A 24,251-nucleotide genomic window follows, 5' to 3' on the forward strand; every position below is an offset into this window, starting at 1 on the left:
GTCCCCACACACCCCCCACACACACACACACACACACACACACACTGCATGACACAGCAACACTGCGGAACAATCCAGAGTGTTGCTCTAACCTTGCGATTGGGATTATCAGACATTTGATAATCTGGCCGCTCAACATGGTTGCTTTCCACTAACATCTGGAGTTTAAAGAGGGATCACATTGAAAGTAGTCTTTTTTTTTTTTTTGAAGCCTATGAATGCCTGAGGAGAAAAAAAACACTAGGTTTTTCTAGGAAAGACCCATTAAAAGGGACTATCCGTGAGAGAGAGTGTGTGTGTGTGTGTGTGTGTGTGTGTGTGTGTGTGTGTGTGTGTGTGTGTGTGTGTGTGCGCGTGTTTCTCTGGGGTGGTTTGGATGGGAGATTCGACTCCAACAGCCAAAGCAAATTCAAATCTAATTGGAAAAAGACATCCAAGAGGGAGTGTGGCATAGAAAACATTTCTAATTGTGGTGGGAATCTTTGCTGTGGGTGCAAGACAGTTCAAGGTGAACCTGATAATGTGAGAGACAGTGTGTGTGTGTGTGTGTGTGTGTGTGTGTGTGTGGGTGAGAGAGAGAGATAGCGTGTGTGTGAAAGAGAAAGAGAGAATGTGAAAGAGAGTGTGTGTGTGTGTGTGTGTGTGTGTGTGTGTCTGTGTGTGTGTGTGTGTGTCTGTGTGTGTGGGTGAGAGAGAGAGATAGCGTGTGTGTGAAAGAGAAAGAGAGAATGTGAAAGAGAGTTTGTGTGTGTGTGTGTGTGTGTGTGTGTGTGTGTGTGTGTGTGTGTGTGTGTGTGTGTGTGTGTCTGTGTGTGTCTGTGTGTGTGTGCTGTGCAGGTCATACGTAAAAGGGACTAGAGCAGCACATTCCTAAGTTAAACAAATGATCCATCTTAGACGCACAGCTCTGTCCCAGCACAACAGCATCATGTCAGCTGGGGAAGATCAAGCCCTGGGGCAACTGGCAGGGAGGGAGGGAGAGACAGTGAGAGGGTGGTGAAGACAAACACAATGGGGAGTGTGATAGAAAGAAAAAAAGAGAGAGTGACAGAGAGAGAGAGGGGATAAAAAGAAAGAAAGAAAGAGAGAGAGGGAGGGGGAATGACAAATGAGAGACAAACAAGAGATAGGTACAGGGAGACATGGTAAGAGGCCAACGCAAGAGATATGACAGATGAGAGAGAGAGAGAGTGTGAGTGAGAATGTGTGTGAGTGAGAGAAAGAGAGAGTGTGTGTGTGTGTGTGTGTGTGTGTGTGTGTGTGTGTGTGTGTGAGTGAGAGCGAGCGAGCGAGCGAGAGAGTGTGTGTGTGTGTGCGTGTGAGCGAAAGAGAGAAGAAAGGAAGGAAGGAAGAAAGGTAATGGGAAAACTAACTGTTTTGTGGTCAGAGAGAGGGCTATAGGGGGGATTCATGGGAACATGACGGGAGCTGATCCCTCTCCAAGCTTTCCTTGGGTTTAACCGACGCAGTTTAGAGGACATTCGGCAGACAGTGTTCACTGGGAGAAAGAACTGAAGAGTTCCCCCAAACTATAGGTGCATTTGTAAAAGATAGGGCAACATTTTAAGTCATCGTTTGGGGTCGACATAGGAACACAATGGGTACCCCGTTCTAAAGGCGGGGGGGGGATGCGGGGGCTCACCTCTCCAAATGCTCCGCGTCCGATGACCTTCAGCATCTCGAAGTCGTCCCTGTGAAGGCGCATCTCCTTCACCGTGGTGGTGAACGGCTTCACTGGAGATGGGAAAGAAAAAGAGCGATGGATGAGACAGAGAAACCAAAAAATAGAGCGCGAGGAATGGAAAACCAGAGAGAAAGCGGGAGGGCGCAAAGGATAAAGAAACAAAGTGAGAGAAAGACAGAGAGATAGGAGAAGAGAGAGATAGAGAGAGAGAGAGAGAGAGAGAGAGACACAGTTATCTTTGTTGATCTGTAAACTCTCCCGGCTCCTTCAGTGTTTATTTCTCCAAAGCCCAACATGAAGGACACTTCTGCCCTTCTTGGAGGCCTGCTGTATAAACCCTACACTGTCCTAATGTCCACAGTGACACAGTTTCACCGCAGAACCCCAAAGACCAAAGAACAGAACTTCTAAAGGTTAGATAGTCGAAACAGAAACATTAAGACAGCTAGATAACAGTTGAGATAGTATGCTTTTATTTTATTTCTTGAGTGCAGGCTTAGGCTTTCTTTAATAAAACACATGAGCCAACTACCAGTGCAGCTGAGCAGTGATACGAACAGATGTCTCCAGCTCGGCCTCAGCACAGTCACTCCTAGGGCTCCTAGCTGAATGAGTGACAATACCACTTAACTGGGAGAGTACCCACTATGGGTGCAGCCAGGCCACAAGACCTCTGAACGGAGAAGAAGATACCCAGTACGAAGGGTGCAAGCCACAGTCCTCACAGGCTAGCCAGGCCAAGGAGCGCGCAAGCCAAGTCACCGGCCCAACAAAAGCAACTTCTAAACCCCCTTTACGAGGCTCTGCAGGGGGGCCTGGCCGCGTCCCAAACCGCAGCCTTGTTCGGCTCACAGCACCATATGAGGACATGCCGCATTTCCCGGGGGTGAACGAACACACACACACACACACACACACATATATAAAAAGTAAGAACAAGAGCGTTTATCACCTCACGAGTGTCTTACTCTTTAAACACGAGTGGCCAACATGCTTCACTGACGGGGGGGTTGGAGCAGAGAGAGAGACAGGGGGAAGAAATGGAGAGCGAGAGAAAGAGAGAGAACAGGGGAGAGGGGATAGAGAGAGCGTGTGAAAGACCCAGAGAAGAAGAGGAAAAACAGAGCGATTTATGGGTGGCAAGTTACACTGCACACTGGTCTGCACAGATAGACCGAGAACACGTGTGTGCGTTTGTGTGTCCCAACAGCTAAATAAGTGTCGGACACGTCTAACAAGCATGCACACCCCTTAGCACTGTGCCTCTGTCTCTTGATAGGTTTATGGCCGGAGCCCAGTGCAGCTTCGCTGGGGGCCATGCCAGGGGTCCTGGTGGGGGGCCCGTGATGTTCACATGACAGCATGACAGTGCACAGGCCTGGAGCGCCCGTGCTAACCGCTAACGTTCCCACGAGTATTTACCTCGCCGTGTTACACTCGGGTCTCCTGGGGAGGTCAGCAGGCTGGCAGGGGTTTATTGGTAATGTATGGCTGGGGTTTTCGTGCGGGATGGACTGGGTGTGGGTGTGTGTGTGTGTGTGTGTGTGTGTGTGTGTGTGTGTGTGTGTGTGTGTGTGTGTGTGAGAGGGTGTGAGGGTGTGTGTGTGTGTGTGTGTGTAGGGGTGTGTGTGTGTGGGGGGGGGGGTGTGTGTGTGGGGGTGTGTGTGGGGGTGGGGGTGTGTGTGTGTGTGTGTGTGTGTGTGTGCAGTCGAGTATGGGAGCGGACGAGGGGCTGATGCCGTGCGAAAGATTGACCACCCAGGGAGAGGGCCTACTGTAGACTTCTCAAATAGCACATATACACGTTAGTGGGCGCACACACCCTATACATGCACACAATCATACACATAAAAACAGAGCCTGGTCCTACTGTAAACTGCACACACACACACACACACACACAGGATCTTCTACCTCTCCAAACAAGGTTCCAAGGTGACTTCAGAATGAGAAAACCCGTACTCTGCCACTAGTACATCTTTCACCCCGACCGAGTCTGACTCCATTCTGGTCAACATCACACCTGATCAAAGTGTATCTGTCCAGCCTCGCGGTTAAGTTCTCTACCTTATCCCCAGACAAAGGCTGACATAATTCTGGCAAATCTCCCTCAAGACAAAGGCGAGGTCTATTCCCCTGCGATATATTGTACGGTGTGTGTGTGTGTGTGTGTGTGTGTGTGTGAGTTGAGTGTGTGTGTGTGTGTGAGAACGGGGGGTTAACGCATGTAATCTGCTAATCCTCTCAGCCCTGTATTACATGGGCATTTCTCTGATTCATACGTGGCCTTGTCTTCCCAATTACTATAAACTCTCATCACAGGGACCAAAATCATTCGACTGATTTCAGTGTGTGTGTGTGTGTGTGTGTGTGTGTGTGTGTTTCTAGAGGAGCAGAAAGTAGAACACCAGCTGTGTGTGCTTTGTCTGGAAAATGATCAACCATCTTTTACTATTAACAAGGCGGCTGGAACAAAGGCCTAACGCTCGAAAAAGAAAGAAAAAAATGCCAGACTTAAAAATAGCCAGGCCTACATTTCATCCCATCGGAGATGTGGCATTGGGTAGAGGGAATCACTAGAGGTCTATGCATGTCAAAAATATACATACATGACCGTAACAGAAAACAGCTAGGCTATACATGCAAAAAAGCGTGACCCTAACGCAGTGGTTCTCAAACTTTTTTTCTTTCCCCATAAGGCTGAATGATTAATTGCATTAGCGATTAAATCGCAATATGGTAAATGGTTAAAAAGTGCATGCCTAGTGATTATACTTACAATGACTTTGTTTAAATTACTTTTTTGTTCTTGTTTCTGTCCAGTCCAAATCACATAGGCACTGACTCAGTATCATATAATTAGACAACCATATCAACTACATCATATAATTAGACAACTATATCAACTACATCATATAATTAGACAACTATATCAACTACATCATATAATTAGACAACTATATCAACTACATCATATAATTAGACAACTATATCAACTACATCATATAATTAGACAACCATATCAACTATATCATATAATTAGACAACTATATCAACTATATCATATAATTAGACAACTATATCATATAATCAGACTAAGTTAAGTGAACTATGCATCCGCCTCACACCCTTCCTCCAAAGCGACGCCCGCACCACCCAACAGCCCTAGGTGGGTACTGTTCTGACAGATGATCCCGACTGCAGTGTAAAGGCTGGTCCACGTGTGCTGTACCCACTTGGCATGATACCAGAGTGTGCCAACCGGACCGTGACGATCTAAGTAACAAAAGAGAGTCAGCTGCTCACCTTTCACAGGGAAAACAGCCCTTTGGGGTTCCAGGAACAGCACGCTCTGTCCTCTAATTCAATTCAATTTGTATTTGTATCGCGCCAGAACAATACAATTCTCTCAAGGTGCATTCAACTCTACTGTTGAATTTGTAAGTTACTATGCAAGTTAGTGCCTTGATGGATTATGTCAATAAGCAGTGCATTCATTATTACACACTGTACCATTAAGTACAATATAACACACTAATTATCAGTGTGCAACAGAGCCTTGTTCTTATATGACTACAGCTATAAACCAACCTTTAACTTAAACCCTGAGCATAGATTATACAAAGCAACAATATACTGTTGATCATATTGGGCTTAGTTACATTGGAACAGGGGCTGCGAAATATAAAACGTGACCATTGTGATTCGAATGCTAAAGAACCATCCAGAGTGAATACTTCACTAATGTTATACACATAGCGCTTAGCACGCATAGAGACACGAACCACAACCTGCTTTACACCTCCCATACGGAGGGTTCCTGTGTCAAACCTACGGATTATAGCTGAGCCTACATCACTTTACTTCTAAACAGACGACATCGAGCAGCACACGGCCACGAAGCCGAGTGATGGCTGATGTGCAAGCTGAACTGAATCAAACCATCTTAGGCAAGGCGGCACTCTCCTACACAAGCCATTCATCACAATGATTGGTACCAGCTATAAACTACTTAAACAGTTCCGCACAACGGCTTGTGAGAGCACACTTTTCTTTTCTTATGTCTTGAAACCACATGGTTTTGACTCACTCGAGGTCAGGGGGATGTGTTGCTGCACTTTGTGGGATACCAGCTGTTGTCCAGATCAATAGATACTACTGAAATATTTAACACTGTCCACAAAGAGCGAGGGGCATGATTTAGTGAAGATCGACCATTTGAGCAACTTCAACGATGACTGAGCGGCGTGGGGGGTGGGCTGGGCACTATAGCAGGCAGAATAAGTCATGCTGTTTCACAGACGCTATTTGAAAAAAAAAAAATTGAAAAAAAAATGCAGCCGTCTGAATGGAAAAAAAGATACATTCACAAGTTGCTAAATATCCTTTGCAATGGATGAGATGAGAAAAGAAGCCTTTTGTCTCAACCTCGCCATGGGTAGAAGGCAACCAGTTGTTCGTGCACTGGCCAACACTGTCCACACTGTTCTGACGGCCCCATTAGGTCACCGCTTCAGACAAGTAGGACACAGCCCAAAGCAAATGGGCCGGAACAGTGTTTTTAACCTGGCAAATTCCTGACAGCCACACCATCTCTCCCCTCCCACCACTAAAACAAATGAGTAACATAAGAAAATAAAGAATGAGTATCTGGTAATATGTCAACATTCACAGCCCCTCACAGAAGGGACTGTTGAAATAAAGAGACAAAACATCTGAAATAGCCCAAAACCCCACAGTTGATGAGGGACATCCCATCCCCACAGAGCTCCGCTGACATACCAGCCAGCCGAGGATGATTGCACAACGGTGGTCGCTGCTCCGAACGAGACTGCGAGTGGCTTTTCTACCCGCTACCCGCTGACATTTAAACGCCTTTCATTTAAGACGGGGAGCGGCTACTGCTAAAAGCCTTACTTTAGCAGGGTGGAAACTTACTGACAGCACAGCACTCTTCCAGCACTTTCTGTCTTCCCTCTGCGCACAGTTCAGGGCAGAGCTGAGAGGCATCGGAAAATTTGTCGGGAAAAACTGTCGGGAAAAAAGGAATCAAGGACGCTCAAGTAACGGGGCTGCGACTTATCTTTTATTTATTAGTTAGCTTGGCAGGCGACATTATGAGGGCCATTTGCAGTGCTTAATATTTCACACAGTGTGACTTTATTGCAACGGTCCCTCATATGCAACACAAAGCAATGCAAAGCTCATGGAGAACAAACCGTGGACTATGTATCAAAATGTGATGTTCTCCGACCAGTTCGATGAACTACTGCTATTCCCTTAGTTTGCCCGATATCATGAAGCAGATTGCACTGTATCTCAGGCAACAGTTAGCCCACACAGGGGGGGGGGGGAACATACTTTTCCTTCAGACTTGGCCCATTATCAGTCCTATGATGAGCCCTCCTACTCACGTTACTTCAGCTGTAGTTCCCTTCCCTCGAATAACAGGATTACTTTAAAAAAAAAAAATGAGTTGCAAAATAAACTAGCACAGTGGACGTCTAAACATTGAGGTTAACAAATACCCTCTCAAAACAGTACCTGCCTTGAGAGGAGGCACATGGAAGTGTCAAGCAGCAAGCTATCTGTAAGCAGCAGCTGACAACGTCAACAAATTATCGGCAGTGGGTTGGGAATGTCATCAGCCCCCATTGTTGGGTTTGGAATGAGAATGCTCCGAGTGAGTAGGTGACTGGCGGGGCATCCGGTTTCTTGCGGAGTGTAAGGCAGAATGCCAGCACAGTGAGTGACGCAGAGAGAGAGAGAGAGAGAGCGAGAGAGCGAGAGAGAGAGAGAGAGAGAACACCAAAAGGTTGGGTGAAAGGAGGATTACCATTACAATCCCAAGAGCTGCAGAAGGTCTGGAACATCAACACATGCCTTTCCTGGGATGTAGGCGATCTCTCTCCACTGTCCTTTCCATCATGTTAATGGTTTACTCTGAGAAGGAATGCAAGCCCCCCCCCCCCCCCCCCCCCCAAATGGGCTTAAATATTTAGGATACCTAAATAGCAACTGCAAGGAACAACAGTTTCTTCTTCCTTTCTTTATGTACAGTTTGTTTCCATGGCAGTTGAAAGGGAATGGAGATAGAGATTGTTTGAATTCAAGGGAGGTTTGAGCCATGCATCACCCCACGCTTCCACTAATGGTTTGGATCCAAAGCAGTATCTGAGGCCAATATTATCAACTGGAATATCCCATTCTTTGTGGGCAAAAGCTATTTGGCTAAGGCTTTCGCCAGAATCCATGCACAAGCAAAACTGTTAATTGAAAGGTGGGCGTCCTTTTTCCCAGAAGCTACGGACGTAAAACAAAACATGGGTTTAATACTCATTTCTTCATTTTACCATATTACTGTCTTTCCAGTCAGAAAATGTCAAAATTTTTACAATGACAGTGTTCAGTTTGCCTCAGACTAGGCTACTACTAGTAGGGCAAAACACCATCCATTACCACCACCACTCCTTCAAGTCTTGGGAGGTCTCACTGGTTAAAACGCCTTCTTAAAAAACACAATAGGAGAAAAACAAAGAGTCACAGCGCTAGCAGGCAGAGGTTCTTTAAGGTCTTCCCAAAGCCAAAGGAAGAGTGGGTCACATCTGTGCTGCCAGCCCCCTGAAGGGCAAACACCCAGCGCAGTGACTGGCAGTGTGCCCCCTTTCATCTGACACTCCTCTGCCAGGGAACCAGCCAGCCTGAGGTGCCAGGCAGACGATCCCTCGCTGAGCAAGAGACTAGAAAAGGTGATAAAGGACCATGTGAGACGCACCTTACTCTCCCAGTTACGTATTATCCAGCTACATTCACGCCGGTGTGTTTAGAACGCAGAATGTTACAATGTTCTAAAGAATACCTGGATACATCGAATAGAAAGTGGAATTTTAGAATCTTACACTGTTGATGAACGCATTATTTTAGTACCATGCGTAAAACTTCTACTGAAGGATTCAAGGCCTGCCTGAACAAATACATTTGATGCTCCTCTGATTTATGCACTTAGCAGACACTTTTACCAAAAGCGTTTTATGAGCAGTACAGTACACTTACAGGGCAATAAAAAAACCTACGATAGTGATACTGTTAGCACCTTGCAAGACCAGTTACACCATAGGAAGATTACTGTTGCAGATGAAATTCTTCTTCAGTAATATTTCAGGTCTTAGGTGAAGAATTGGGTCTAAAATGAGGACAACCCAGTCAGCAGATCATATCTGGAGCATATCTGGGATGCCTTTTCAGACAGCATCATTGTGCAGTGACTATCGCTAAGAAGAGCGTTCTAAAAGATAGTACTTTTGCATTACTTTACTGCCATTGATCAAATGCCAAACCATTGTCTGCAGTGTTATTGATGCCATTTTGACTAAAAACAAACCTCAAGTCCTGCATTTCCCAAAAGCATTTCTGATTGTTGTAAGGCAACAATGGTTAAAAAAAAAAAAAAGGGGTGTGTGTCCCCTGGCATGGCAAACTTTGCAAGCAAAAGTTCCCCAGTTGTGAGAATACATCTTCAAGAGGTCAGCCATCACAAAACAGCTGTCTCTGTCAAAACAAACAAACGAACAAACAAACAGCCTCAAATGCTTCAAATGCTGAGTGTCACAATCAGTTTACCAGACTGCTACCGCAGAGACCACCAACAGTTCAAGAACGAACTAAATGAGTGTTTGTTCAGCCCAGTTTGGTATCGACAGGGCCTGCTTCGGTCCAATGCATAAAATCACAAAAGGGCGAGTAATAAAGAGCAAGAAATTCTCAAATTGACCTAACTTTAAACCCAAAATGGTGAGGGGAAAAAAAAAATAAAAAATTGAGCAATCGGGCAACCTCACATAAACATGACTCAAAGCAGCCATTTTTAGTACTATGTGCACTACGAGGAAACACTGACCAACATCCTCTATGTCTTACTTCACAAATGGGCCTGACAGGCACAAAGTGGCCCATTAAACATTGATGAGGGACACCGCAGGCCAGGCTGGGACTAGCAGGCAGCTGAACCTACAGTGTGCTTAGGGCAGTGGAGGAAATGGTTATGGCTGAGGTTGATTGGTTGAGTGTGTGTGTGAGAAAAAAACGAAAGATAGAGATTGATTGTGTATTTGTAGCCTTGGTGTGTGTGTGTGTGGATGTGTTGGTGGATGGGAAGGGGGGGTGGGGTGGTAAAGTTGTAGTGGCTAGCTATCTGGTGGCAGGAGGTAAAAGCATCTAGAGCCCCGCCCAGAGTTAATCTATTATCCCGCACCAGCTGCCACGCATCTCCTCCATACCACCACCACCACCACCACCACCAGCCCCCCCTCCAGCCCCCCCTCCACCACCACCACCACCAACCCCCCCTCCACCACCACCAACCCCCCCTCCAGCCCCCCCTCCACCACCACCACCACCAACCCCCCCTCCAGCCCCCCCTCCACCACCACCACCACCAGCCCCCCCCTCCAGCTTGCAAACCAGCCATTTACCAGCAGCCCAGCTTCTCTGTTGAGCTGGTGGCTCTCTCATCAGACTGAGGCTGGAAACACACTGGGCATCACTGGCAAGTGTACACACTGTGTAGCCAAAGCCAAAAAATCTCAGCTTTTCCCTCTCCGTACCTATGCCAATCATTCGGAATATGTATGCTGAACACCACCACAAGCTAAACTGCGTACAATCAGTGCTGAAATGCTCCGTTTTCTCATCTGAGCCAAGGGTAGTCAGCATGCCCAACAAGATGCGAGACGTTAGCAGTTCTGCTACAACTGTGTTTGAACGGTCAGGTCACTTCAGGGACATATATGCTCTGCTTATGGAGTGCGTGTGTGTGGTCTTTAGGATTACTGCCGTGCCACACCAGTAGTTTCACTTAAATAAGGTAAGAGACGCCAAGAAAGCAGGGGATCCGCCAGTGCCCAGGTAAGGGGTCAGGACAGGTGAGTCTGGACAGGTAAGGGGTCAGGACAGGTGAGAGTCTGGGGGCAGGTAAGAGGGTCAGGACAGGTAAGAGCTTGTCTCGACCGCGGCTCATAGGCTGCTCTGGTTCAAAGAGTCTCCTCTGTGGAGCCTCTGTAATCTCTGGAGGGTAAGAGGATGATATTCCTGGTGTAACGTCCCAGTTGGACACACGGCCAAGTTAAAAGACCCCTTCTAGGGCAGAGGGAGGTTAAGTCTTGTCTCAGTCTCTGCCTCCTTCAGGTAATGATCCAGTATCATGAATGACTCAAGGCTGTAGGTCATCTTTCCAAGGGGATATTGCACTCAGACTGCTGTGAAAACCACCCTCTACACTCATATAGCCTGGAACCCAGACAGCAGGCTCAACTGCACTGAAATCTTTTGACCACAGAGGTTGCATTTACCATTGACTTAAAGCTGACAGAGAAAACACAGATTAAAAAACAGGTCAAATTTAAGAGACAATTTATTAGCTACTCGAATAAACAAAACTACAAAAACTAAATAAACTAAACAATTCAATTACAAATATTGTTGAATCGCAAACGGAGGAATCTGCAGGTCAGACGCATAAGCCTCTAAATCTGAACACGTCAAACACTTAATCTCCATGACAACAGTCCCTATGGACCCTCATTTGGTCACCTGACTTATTATGCAACGACAGTTAATTAATGGGGCGGTTAATTCATTATATCAGTGAAAACACAGCTATTAAATAACGAATGTAATAAGCCCTAGCCTTATCGTGAATCATAACCTATATTAATAACTTATTACAGAGAAATTGTGATTCTCAAAGCATAATAATAATAACATTAATAATAATAACAACTACAGATTGTGTCGCATCAGAGGACGGTGATTTTCCTTACTGTATGCAAGCTACATGGATATGACCCATAGTTTACTGTGGTGATAATTATTTCAAAGGACATAATCGCCTGCATGCAGCAGAGCCCTCTGTCAGAGCCATGCAGAGAGTTGCACCACTCCTATTTACTTAAAGAACTGAAGTACATGGCAGCCGGGGCATGGAGCAGCTCAAAGGTTTGGTGTCAATCAACGCAACTATATCTGTTTTAAGTATGCGGAACTAGGGTTGGGCGATATGACGGTAAATACCATGCAACAGTAGAAATGTGTCTATCGGTAAAGATTTGACAATACCATTTTAACCACGGGACACTCTTATTTTGAAATCCAATCGATTTATTTTTAGATACTAAAAACTATACTACTATACATTATCCCACTATTATACGGTACTTGCCAAGTCAATAGAATACATTCCTCCAAAATACCTTTTTAATGACTTTGTTGCATTTCCGTGATTTCTGCTTAGAAACTATTAGTTCTTTAGGCAAATAGAACTTTTCAGGTGTTGCGAAGCAACCCATTACTTGCTGACTTCAAGTTACAATGACTTTCCGTTACAATAAATGATCAGAATACTTGCAGAATGATATGAAAGATGTGAATTAGAAGCACATGTGCCTGTAAGTGTGTGAGACTCCATTTCCACTTGGCTGTCTTAGTTGACGTCACACTCAACCAAAATCACCCCAGCCTAATTTTGAATAACTTCCTTAACCTGGGAGTTGCGAGTTTCAATTTCCCATTTTGGGTGTTTAGTGTGGTTTGTGGTTAGTGAGAGGAAGAGAAAGTTCACAACCTTGCATACGTCTCAACATGACCACAAAGTTGTTTCCTTACACTGATAAGTCCTACTAGACAGATATACGCGATACATTTTACAGTGGTTTTTAGATTTAAGAAAATAAGATGGTCGTAAAATGCACTAGTCGTCTTATGGTCAAGTCCTTTTGAGTAATGACTTGAAATAGTTTAAGTTCCTGTCAAGAGGTTCTTGTACATTAAACAAGTGTGGTGTTTATTTTATAGCTTACTGTATTCTAACCTAATTCAAATGTGGCATCTATGATGTTTCAATGCATTTCTGGCCAACAGCAATTTAAACAATGTCTGAGCAGAAATAATGACATGACATTGGGACAGTGACACATCTGCTTAAAGTATGTTAACTTATTAAAATATCTGACAAATGCATTCCATTTCCATGAAAGTGGCGGGTGTAAAATTTGACATAAAGCCTCCAAGGTTCTGAAGAACGAATAGTGTTAATTGTCAGGTCTATTTTCATTAGCATTGGGGCACAGTATGGACTAAGCGAAATGTGTTGATGAATGTGCACCGTAACAGTCATGGGACAGCTATGATGACCTGTTTTAATAGCTGGCCTAATTCAACGAAACTATTTGAGTCCATCAAAACATTATTAAAACAATCACTATGCTAGGCTACTTCATCTTAAGCAGGTGGATCATTTGGCTATATTCTCAATATAGAGATATATATATATATATATTCATGATATATAGATTATGTAGTTACTCAGGCCTGATTAGGCCTCCTGTTACTGAAAGCTAGCTCTTTCTTTGATTTGTCTGATGGCCATTACAAAAACAGTAACCCAGGCCTGGAGGAAACCAACGGGATGTTGAGATTCCTCTCTGACCCAATTGATGGCGTCATGTTCAACATTCCTCTTCAAGGTCACATTCTGAGTTTCTAACTTGAATGCAATGGGTTTTGGTAACTTTGATTATAGTTTTGGATGTTTTGATAACTGGATACGATCGCTGCAAATAACGTGAGTCACTATTGATACTAAGGCTAAGGCTGCTATGACTCAGACAAAACTAGAAGGAATATGCAACTATGACGCCCACAGCAGACTTAGCAGAAGTACAAGTGGAGTCATGCCAATTAAGACATTTTTAAAAGCCACTAACAGACAGAGGTCAGAGGTCATGCGTCTGTGGGATAAAAAATATATGTTTCACATTTAATTAAGTAGGTTAGTATAGGATTCCATAGTATAACATAAATTGAATTGGTAACAAGGTGGCCATGTATTCTGTTTGACCTGTTGGGTAAGGTTTGATGAGCTAAGAGAGTTAGTCAAGACTTGGGGTAAGGGGATCCTATGTCAATAGTCTTATCTATAGTGGAGGACAAGGTGGCCACAGTGTATTAGTCCGAGGGAGGGGTTTTAGGTATAAGAGCTCAGTTTGCCCAGAGACTGATGGGCATTGTTGTGGGACATTTCATGAACATGGATTGCTTGTAACAATGCTCCCGATATCGTTAATAAATCTGCAGTACCACTCCAGTTGTCTGTAAGTAATTTTGACCACACGTCTATGTCAGTGCCTTTCATGAACACATACACTACAGGAGCTACTTTTAGCTACAGGCGCACATTTCCTTTCACTGTCTATACTTCCCATAACTTTTCCCATACAGAAGTATGGAGCACAAAGAAACAGAATTGTCCACATCCTATGGAGCCTGTGCCACACTCAAAATCAAACGCGCTGCCAGGGCGCCAGCACTGGCGAGGAGAATGACAGAGGCCCAAACAGCTAAGCTGTGTCATGCCTGCGGCCTAGCGCCTATGAGTGGAGGAGGGGAGAGGAGGCCCAAAGGGACACACACACACACACACACACACACACACGCCCACACATGCCTGCTGTCGAAGTGGGGAGAGGGAGCGGTGAGGGGTGGACATGGTGGAAGAGGAGGCGGATATTAGCAGGAATGATCGGAATTTTCTTTGGCCGTGCCATTGCTGCGAGTCAGGTGACTCCTCCTCCGGGGAGACCTCGAACACAATGTTACGTCCCTGGCCGGCCAAAAAAAATAACAAAACAACAAAAAAAACGTGGCCAATTTCCAACACTGCTCTAAGAAAGACAACGTTAAAAAGAATTGTCTATAAGAAAACAAAGGGCTGGGGAAGGCTCTTTTGACATGGCGGCAGGTTAGCATCAAGTCTCTCACAAGAACAGTGTTGAAAAGCAATCAGTTTCGCAAAGGCATTCCTCACACAAGCCCCGGCCTGACTCTGTGCAATGTGTGCATGACCCCCCCCCCCCCCCCCCCAACGCGTCTGGAGCTCCACAGAGGTATGCTGCACTCCTGGGAGGCCTGCCTGTACTGCCATACACGGATGCCCCTGCCTTACCCCATGAACACACCCTGGTTGGAGTGTGTGTGTGTGTGTGGGGTGATGGGTGTTGTCACTGGAACCAGACCAAAGGGGCGGAGCTGGGATGGAAGGGTTGGGGAGCATGCCGGACATGTTCCGTGTAATGTGATAGGTTGCTGAGTGTGCGCGCGGAGGCCTCTTGAAGTGTAAACCGTTACACAGCAATTCAGCTGAGGATTAATCAAGGATCTCTCCTCTACGCTTAACGAAATGGAGACGTTTTTTTTTAGCGTGACCTTGAGAAATACACCGGCATGCTGCTGGTCCGTTGCTGGCAATCTTCTCCCAGTCAGTGTACCTACCAGTGCTGAACGCTTGCGACCGCGTGCCGTTTGTTTACTCCACAAACACAGGCAAACAGTGCGTGCTGTACCCGTATTCCATGTACTTTCACCCTAGACCGTGGCCAAGGAAGGATCACACCAAACAAATAGAAACCTTTCAACGTGCCATTTCTGGGTATGGAATGATGACACAAACACTCTGTTGGCCTACCATTGTGTACTGTTGAAAGTTGGGAAAGAAATTAGGATATCAGTATAAATGCTATAGAGCGTAATATGGCATTCAACAAGAACTTACGTTCTTGCTATTTCTAAATAAGTGCAACCAATCACTGCAACCCGTCACTGTAACCAATGTAAACCCGCCACTGTAACCAACGTAAACTCGTCACTGTAACCAATGTACACCCGTCACTGTAACCAATGTAAACCCGTCACTGTAACCAATGTAAACCCGTCACTGTAACCAATGTAAACATGTCACTGTAACCAATGTAAACCCGTCACTGTAACCAATGTAAACATGTCAGTGTAACCAATGTAAACCCGTCACTGTAACCAATGTAAACCCGTCACTGTAACCAATGTAAACCCGTCACTGTAACCAATGTAAACCCGTCACTGTAACCAATGTAAACCCGTCAGTGTAACCAAACCTTGCCCAATTTGGATGCATATACCCAGATTTAATTCAGCAACAGATGCAAGCAGACCAACAATGCCAATAGGGGGGAGGGGAAAAGCCACGCTTTTAACTGCAATTTTTTTTTTTCTAATTATGTCTAATTATGAGGCAAGGGAAATAACTTCACATCACACACTTGTAGATGTATTATTATATACTTTCAGCCATTTCCTTGAGAAAAGATCAGTACTAATTTTCTCTAGAACACAGCCAACAACGAACCCCTTTAACATACGTTAAAACGTTGGTTAGCTTCCGAGACAGAGTACACAATGGGACAACTACTTTTCCATAAGCCTTTTCATTTAACGGTTTTAAAAAATGTGAAATGCTGCGATGACCAACTGTACACCAACTTGCCTGGTTGGTTAACTTGCGAACAGAAAGAACACCAAGAATGGGGGCTCAAGAATTCACGTCTTATCAGCCTGATCATTCTCCGCTAAGCAGCATCTGTTTTGGGTGTATGTGGTGTCGAGATCAAATGAATGAAAAAACCCTCTAATTGTTTATTCTACAGGCACAAGCAGCACGCTAGGCTATGCCAGTGCCTCCCCAAGCATTTCTGCTTCTCTCCAGATGTAGTGCGTGGTGGGGAGATATCCAAAGTTCCTCACTATGGAACATTCTGAAGGGTAAGCAATCTTCTAAAAAAAAGTTACGATTTAATAGCGCCTCCTCACCCTTGGATACCTCCATTAATGAGGATGGTAGCAATATGCAACGTATTATTATATGGGAACCGGCTGGAAGTGGCTGTTAAAACAGCATGTGATTTCAGCACATGAGCACTAAAAGTTCTGGCAGATAAAAAGACATTATGATTCAGTTAATGACTAAATATTAGAGCTGAAAGATTTGGGAAAATAATCTAATAGCGATTTGATTCCCCTCAATATTGCGATTGCGATTTGATATGCCATTTTTTTTTATTTTGTCCTCCTTTTTTCCCCCCAAACAAAACGTAATGAATGATTTAAATATTACCAACACAATATTAGATACATTTAGTGTAAAAAAATTCTTTCCCACATTTTACATTTGTATTTAACTGCTCATTAAAAGCAACAAGAACAACAAATCGGTGGCTTTGCCACTGTGCATTTAAGTAATTTAAACAAAGTCATTATAGTATAAACACAAGGCATGCACTTTTTAAACACTGTGTGCAAAATGTTATATTTGCCATGTTGTAATTGCGGACGTTGAGGTTAGAAAATCGCGTTTTACCATAACGCGATTTAATCTCAAGTGCAATTAATCGTTCAGCCCTACTAAATAAATTAAAATGAAATTACATTTTAAATTAACATATAAATATGAAATAAATAAATAAGCAAGCTTGACCCACATTATAATGTGCCAATGTAGGCTAAGGCTCATTAAAACCTACTAAGATGGTTTGAGCATCCTCTCTGCGATAGTTAACATGCCCGATCTGTGTGTGTGTGTGTGTGTGTGTGTGCATGTGTGTGTGTGTGTGTGTGTAAACAGAAGTTGGTCAAGCTGTTTGGGCAAAGGGGGGGGGGGGGGGGGGGGGGGGGAACGCCAATAGAACACCAGCTTGCTCGCTTCAGGTTGTGCTGTGTATTTAGGCTGCGTAAACAACACGTTTAATTCACCCCGCCAAACAAGATGGAGCAAATGAAGAAGCAACGAACCCATTGCAAGGTGTGTTTGTGAGTCCGTTTGTGGGAGAGTAACTGTGGAGAGGCACGTGCATGAAGTGAGAATCATTTTTTACGTGTGAATGCCAGAACGCTAAGGAGGAGCATGGGTGGGTGGGGGGGGGGGGGGTGGCGGCGGAGGAAGAGGAGGAGGAGGAGGAGGAGGGCACCAGGGTGCGAGTTGAGGGCTTGGTGGGGCGGGGGACAAGAGCGGAGCAGGCTAACTCCAGACCTAGCAGAGCTTCACAGCAGTGGCTTGCCTAGCTAGCGCAGCCAGGGCTTTGATGTGTGAGAGGCTCGGCTGGCACAGATAAACAAGTGCTGATCCCGAGGGCGCTTGCCAGGCAGAGAGGAGAGAGCTGCTGTTCTACTTACCGAGCCCTGCCTGCCACCAGACCAAAGAACCAGGACTCCTACTGCCCTCCCCCTCTCACACAGCCTCTATCCTTCCCTTGCAGCATCCATATTTCCCAACCTCCCTCCCACTTTCTCGCTCTCAACGCCTCTCCCCCTCACTCTCTCTCATACACACACACAAATACTCCCTCTTTCCCTAGCAACATCTTTCCTTCCATCCAACCCATACTGACAGGTCAGGGTGGAATAATATGGGCAGGAACCTTACATTCTCTCTCTCGCTCTCCTCCTCTCTCTCTGGGGCCATGTAGGAACTGTTTATGGGTAAACAGCCACGACCCAGACCATTTAAAACGAGGCGGCAAGTTCTCTTTATCAGGGGCACTCTGTGCATACTCACACACACGGGAGAGCACAACACTAAGCTGCTTACCTTTGTTGTGCACAGTACAAACACCGTCAGCACAATGCAGACGCGACAAGGAAGGGGACCCTGGCAGCCACGTAGCCGGGGCAGGGAGGTTTGTCTAGTGCACATGTGTCAAACTCAAGGCCCGGGGGCCTGATCAGGCCCTACTACAAGCCATTTAATCTGGCCCGCCAGCTCCTCAGAATTTTGCAAAAAATTCCATTGATTTGAATGAGCAACGGTGAAATTTTATTTGGTTTGCCTAATTTCCCCCTCAGGATTAATAAAGTATCCTCCATTTATCTATCAGAGCTTGTCTGCCGCAGCTGCTGGTATGTCGAACACACCACAAATACTGCAAGTCCCACAATGCACTGTCCCCGTGTTGGTAGCATACGTCAATTTAGGGAGCGCTTGCCCCAGTGTCCGGCCCTCGACTTACACCCATTTTTTTTATTTCGGCCCTCTGTGTATTTGAGTTTGACAACCCTGGCCTAGTGGATGACGAGCACTGCACTCCACAGCGCAGAGCAGAGCAGATAGAGGGCTGGGGCCCAGGCCGGTGAATTAATCTACTTCAGCATACACAACGTGACCTTGCACAGCTTAAACACCAGCAGGGCCTCTGCTAATGCCATCTGAACAAGATGATTGGGGGGGTTATCGGTGTGGGTAGATGGAGCAAGTCAGTCATATAAAAGTCAAAACACACCTGGGCTTTAGAGAGCCATGGGGCGCAAATAATAAATTAACCAGTCGCCTGTTTTACGCCTTCCATAATCCCTTCCCGAGGTCTATTGCCACGCCCCTCTGTCAGCATAAACACACACACACACACACGACACGCCCATCTAATGCCTGGCAGCCAACATGCCCTGGGGCCGAATTTCATTGCTTGGGGCCTTTAGGAATCTGCTCTACACCAGAGCTGAGCAACATGGCAGCAAAGCGACGGAATCTAGCAAGAATTTGGCCCAGATCTGGGTCTATGGCAGAGCCGGAGGGTTTACGGGCAGATTCGGACCAGTTGAAAGTCTACCCCATTCCAGAGTTGGGATAGCATTGTCAAATCATTAGACGATTCCATCAATTTGGCTGTTTAGTTCCTATGTTTAAAACACTTCAGTAACACTGGTTTATGGGCAGACAAGATCCAGTTGAGGGTCAAATCCGGTTTCAGAGTTGGTAGCAATCTGGTCAGCATGCCAAATCATCAGATTCCACCACTTTGCCTGTTCATTTTCTGATCTATGGTAGAACACAACGCTGAGTGTTGGAGCCTTAGACTGCCACAAAGTGCTGAGGTGTTTTCCGAAACCGTTGCGAGTCAGGGTAACCCACGTAATTACAGGACAAGAGGCACACAAGCATGGGGTGATTGACTATGAACTTCTGCTAAACCAATCAATACCGGAGGGGGAGGCTCTGTCAATATGTCTGTCAATATGTCTGTCAGAGATAATAAGGAGAGATTCACTGGGGCTGTTTTCCTCCAAGCACACACACACAGAGCTCTGAAACTGTAAAACGACATTTGCTGTGATGGCTTCTCCTAATGGGGGTGGTGCGCCGTTTCATTAACTAGTGAAAAAAGGAATTATATTCTCCCACTAATCTTTATGGCATGAAGAAGGCTCATCTTATCTCGCCTTTTTTTTTTTACCTTAAGCCATTTTGGTTGAGAAGTTTTGCCACACCTGGCTATATCTCCTCTCTCATAATGACAGTGTGGTAATACAGTGAAATTTACATCATCGCCTAACAATGTTATCAGCTATGCCGTTGTGTTGCTGTGTGGCAAAGTAATGGTGAAAAACAGTCAACAAAAGCCTAAACACAGTCAAATACTAAAGGATTACTGTTCACCAAGTATGGCCATAATTCAATGAAGACTGTGACCCACAGTCAACATCACAGCCAAGCTAATGAGCTGGCAGCACATACACAGTGTCATTTTTCTCATCAGAATGAAATTACACTCACTACTCCCAGTTATAAGATTGTTTTGGAGGGTTGATTTTCACGTTTGCAACAGTTTTTTGCCAACTAGTGACGATCACCAGAGAGCCGTAAGGTGAACTGAATCTCGGTCAGAGATGAAGACGCCGGTTACGAAGAGGGTAGGATGGACTGCCTTGGCGAGGAGGCACCTGCTTGTGATGGGTCCCTTGAGGACAACGGAGCTCTTTTCGGGAGCAGACACACTGGGGTGTAATCTCATTACTGACGTCAAAGAAACAGACAGGCTGAAGAATCCTCTCATTATGTTGACTGAATGCGGCCAAGAAGCACCAAGGGGCGAGACCGAGAAAAAAAGTGAGGGTAGCTGTCAATTCCTGTCTCACTTCTAGAACAGGGATGTGGTTACGGGGACATTCCTTTCCATGTGTCCTGCCCACGTTCCACCATGTTGCCAGAAAGGCAAGGAGCGCCTCCGGGAAAAGGAAGGACATGGGTGGCTTCTTTTTATTTTTTTATCAGCCCTCTTCAAAACTCAACTTTTCCTACGTGCCGCCAGTACTAAAGATGTGTGTTAGATGTGCGCGTGTTAATTATTAACCAATTGAGCAAAGAACAATCTATACATGTGTTAGGACGTGGCCTTATTCAAACAGGGACACTTCCCCAGCCTCACCTATTCACAATACTGAGAAGAACATTTAAGCTTCTGTAGGATTGTTGGCTGAGTGTGGTGCTAAGGCATTCTCCGCACACTGATTCACCGAAACCGACCCAGCGTGATCATGAAGGTCCACATTCCTGCTAACAATCTGATATCCTTGAGTGAAATAGTCGCCAAGTATAGATGTTAGGTCTGTGGTGACAGGGAATTGAACGTTGACCTGCAAACAAAACCTCGATCTGTTTTCGCTGCACACGCTTAACCACAGACGCATCTTGCGTTTAAAAAGAAAATGATTTGATGGACAGGAATGGACATTGTTATGGAAAGCTAACGCTACTCGGCAACAGCAGCAACTTATTCCTCAAAAGTCATACCAACAGAACCCTGTTCTAAAACAAATCTACATCTTGATTACAACAAAAGGAAGTCCACAAAATCTGTTACACCCAACTCATCCAAAAGTGGGCCTAATGTATGAAGTTAAATGGTTAATGTGTACCAACACATTGTGTAAGGTACCCAGCAGACCATCTAACTTGATTGCTTTGCTCGATTGTTGTATGCCAGCCCTGTTCAACGCACGCTAGCGTGATTTAGCTACCTTAAATTAGCTAGCTGGCTATGCTAGATTTCTCATGATAAAATAGCTCACGCCGAGATGGGAATGACTTGCGAATAAAGTGTCATCAGAGAATATTGCCACAAAAGCTAGGTTTGTTCTTAACTTACCCCATTCCAGGAACTCCGTCACGTGTTTCTCCCGTTTTAAGGGCGAATTGCTGCACTCGTTGAACAAACATATTAAAATATCCAGAAGTGTTTCGACGCTGAGTGAACTTGGATTCTTTTGGTGGCCATCCAAGAGCAACTGCTCCAACTTCTTCAGGCGCACCTTCGCAGACATTTTCTAACAATTTTCTAGCACGCAGACTACCACTCCCTGCGCCCGAAAAATGCTCCCCGTATGGGTAATAGAGGAGATTACCCTGCACCCTTTCAGCGCAGCCAAAAAATAAAGATTAATTTGGCAGACGTGGAGCACTGAAGTCCCAGACTCCAACTTGCTAGCTAGCCTAAAGCTAGCTAGCAAAATAACCCCAACATTAAATTTCTTTAACGTTAGTAGTCAATTTAATCTTGTCCCGTCGTTGCTGCCGTCGCCACTGTGCTCCCGTTTCTCAGACTCGAGGCCCTGTCGGTTCCATTTGCTTTAATCCTGACAAATCTGTACTTTCCACTTAACGTTAGAAAATGGGATGTCGTTTTCCCCCGTCGAATCTCAGGTTGACCGGCCGCCCATTCCCTCGTTTGCTAGACCACCAATCTCCTCGCATGCCGGAGAGAAGTCAGGACATATTCTAAAACTAAGGAAATGAGTCCACAAAAATTGGGAGTGGCAGTTCTTTCGTTGGTGAATCCCTCTGTGCTAGTTTGAACTAGCCGGTGTGGTTCTCTCCGAAGCCGAATATGGCTGAAATCGTGTCCAGCCTTGTCTCGATCCCTGCAAAGAATCCCAGACCTGAAACGACGGAGCACCGCCCACCAACACCGGAAACGCTATGGATTGGTGACGTCACTATTTGATTGACATGCACAGGGAACAAGCTGGCACTGACCTCACCAGTGGACTGACACACTCATCGCCACTCATCACATTCTCGGCTCTCCGTCGGGAATGTAATTGTTTACATTCCTTATCCTGGTAAAAAAGTTCTGAAAGCCCCAACTGTTACCTTTTGTTATGGAAAATCACTCCTTTCTTTTGTTCAAATAGTCTCACTGATTCCCAAATTGATAATTTATGACTAACGGATAGGTCTAAACAATTTCAAACATGATGCAAAGTTCTACTGTAAGAGTAGCCTGTATGATTTGAACATAGCCAACAAAACCACAATTCTTGGTTGGCCACATTTATTTCTAATAATAAGTTCCCATTGTGAAAAAGGTGCACTTTCCTGTGTTCGGTTTTCTTGCCAATTAAGACACACTCTGATATTTGCAGGTACTGGAAGCCTAAACAAGACATAGGCCTACTACTGCTCTGTTTGAATGCACACAATATTGGCAATACTGACATTAAACAGCATATAACAGTATGTTCATTTAACAAATAAGGAATGCACATCAACTGGAAAATCATAATATCCTAAAATAGTTGGCATGTGTTGGTCCTTTGCTATTGAACGCATGGTACAGCCAAAGCTTCACAATAACAAAAGGGCCCCTAAATGAGGTGTTCACTTATATGCTTTTTTGCTGCTATCATCTAGCCTCACAGTCTTGGGCCAGAGGTGTATTACACTCTGTACAGTGCAGAAATCACTTCAAGAAGAACATCTGGTATCAAATACGAAGCAGCAAAAAAGCATATTAGCACCTCCGTAGTGGCCGTTTGCTATTATTTTCCACTATATTTCCATTCCCTATTTATTTTATTATCCAGTGTGTTTGCCTTCCTTATTTATTTTATGGAACATCCTGAAATATGCTGTTTATCAAGACAGACTTTGGTATAGGACAGTACTGCCAATATTGTGTGCATTCAAACAGATCCAGGGTCTGTCTGATTCTGTCCTCTAGCACCTGCAGATATCAGAGAGTGTGTCTTAATTGGTGAGAAAAACTGAACACAGGAAAGTGCATCTTTCAACACGTAAGAAACTCCTCCTATTTAAAAAAAAAAAGTAATAGTCATCTCTAATGCCACTAGTAATGAAATGTGTTGAAGTGAGGTAAGCCAAATGCTTGACAACAGTGACCTCTGCTGGTACATTTGAAACATTACATTTTTTTCGGCTGTGGTAGAAGGATGGGGGGGGGGGGGGGAGCCTAGACCCTACCCCACCCTGCTGTCTTCAGGCTGCGGATGGTTAGCAGACAGCTGGTCTGAGGAGGAAGTGTGTCAGTGGCTCCTTAATTCTTCATGAGGCTGGGATATCTGTGTCTCTCGGAAGGACTGTGTCTGAAGCTGTGTAGGGCTCAAGAGAGGAAACCATTTCTTAATCGCCCAATGTACCATATTCACCCCTTGCATATATGCAACAGTAATTCATTCATATTTTATGAATATAATATTTTTCTTTAGCTGTCTGACCGGTTCTTAGTCAGTGCAGAGAGGGGAGGTAGGGTGTGACAGCAGCACTCAAGAGAAGGCATTCAGAGGTTGCTGGTGTAAGCCCTCTTTGCATAAATATATGAATGTCAAAGCGGAGAAATGGGGGGGGGGGGATTTTTTCGTGCCATTTTTTGCTTGATGTTGGCATGAGCCATGCCTCTCCCTTCCCCATCTCCTCCAATGAGGTGCTGGTATTTCCTCGCCTGTTGCCAAGTGATAAAAAACCAGGTTGTGCTGCAAAAAAAGGCAGGTAAGGAGGCTCTGCTTTGTGCAAGAGAAGACATCCTGCTGTTTAGGTGTTACGTGTGATTTTTCAAAATATTAAAAAAAATATTCAAAGCCCCACAATGAATAATTTATCAAAAATGTTGTCAGCACATACCTAATGTATCACGCAATT

The 24,251-nt window shown here is 45.0% G+C and overlaps 1 protein-coding gene across 5 annotated transcripts in view; it reads right to left on the reverse strand.

Annotated features, from left to right (window-relative positions):
* cdc42bpb (CDC42 binding protein kinase beta (DMPK-like)) overlaps positions 1–22,185 on the reverse strand; it is a 76,753-nt gene extending 54,568 nt beyond the window's left edge. For all 5 annotated transcript variants that reach the window (XM_080832986.1, XM_080832984.1, XM_080832985.1 and 2 more), the window contains exons 1-2: positions 21,463–22,185; positions 1,643–1,734 (exon numbers count right to left, since the gene is read on the reverse strand). In XM_080832986.1, coding sequence (XP_080689112.1) covers positions 1,643–1,734; positions 21,463–21,637 — 267 coding nt within the window. In that variant the 5' untranslated portion in view covers positions 21,638–22,185. The remainder of the gene's footprint in view (positions 1–1,642; positions 1,735–21,462) is intronic.
* Between the last annotated feature and the right edge of the window lie 2,066 nt (positions 22,186–24,251).

The sequence above is a fragment of the Sprattus sprattus genome (genome assembly GCF_963457725.1).
Source record: "Sprattus sprattus genome assembly, chromosome: 2".
Taxonomy (NCBI): Eukaryota; Metazoa; Chordata; class Actinopteri; order Clupeiformes; family Clupeidae; genus Sprattus; species Sprattus sprattus.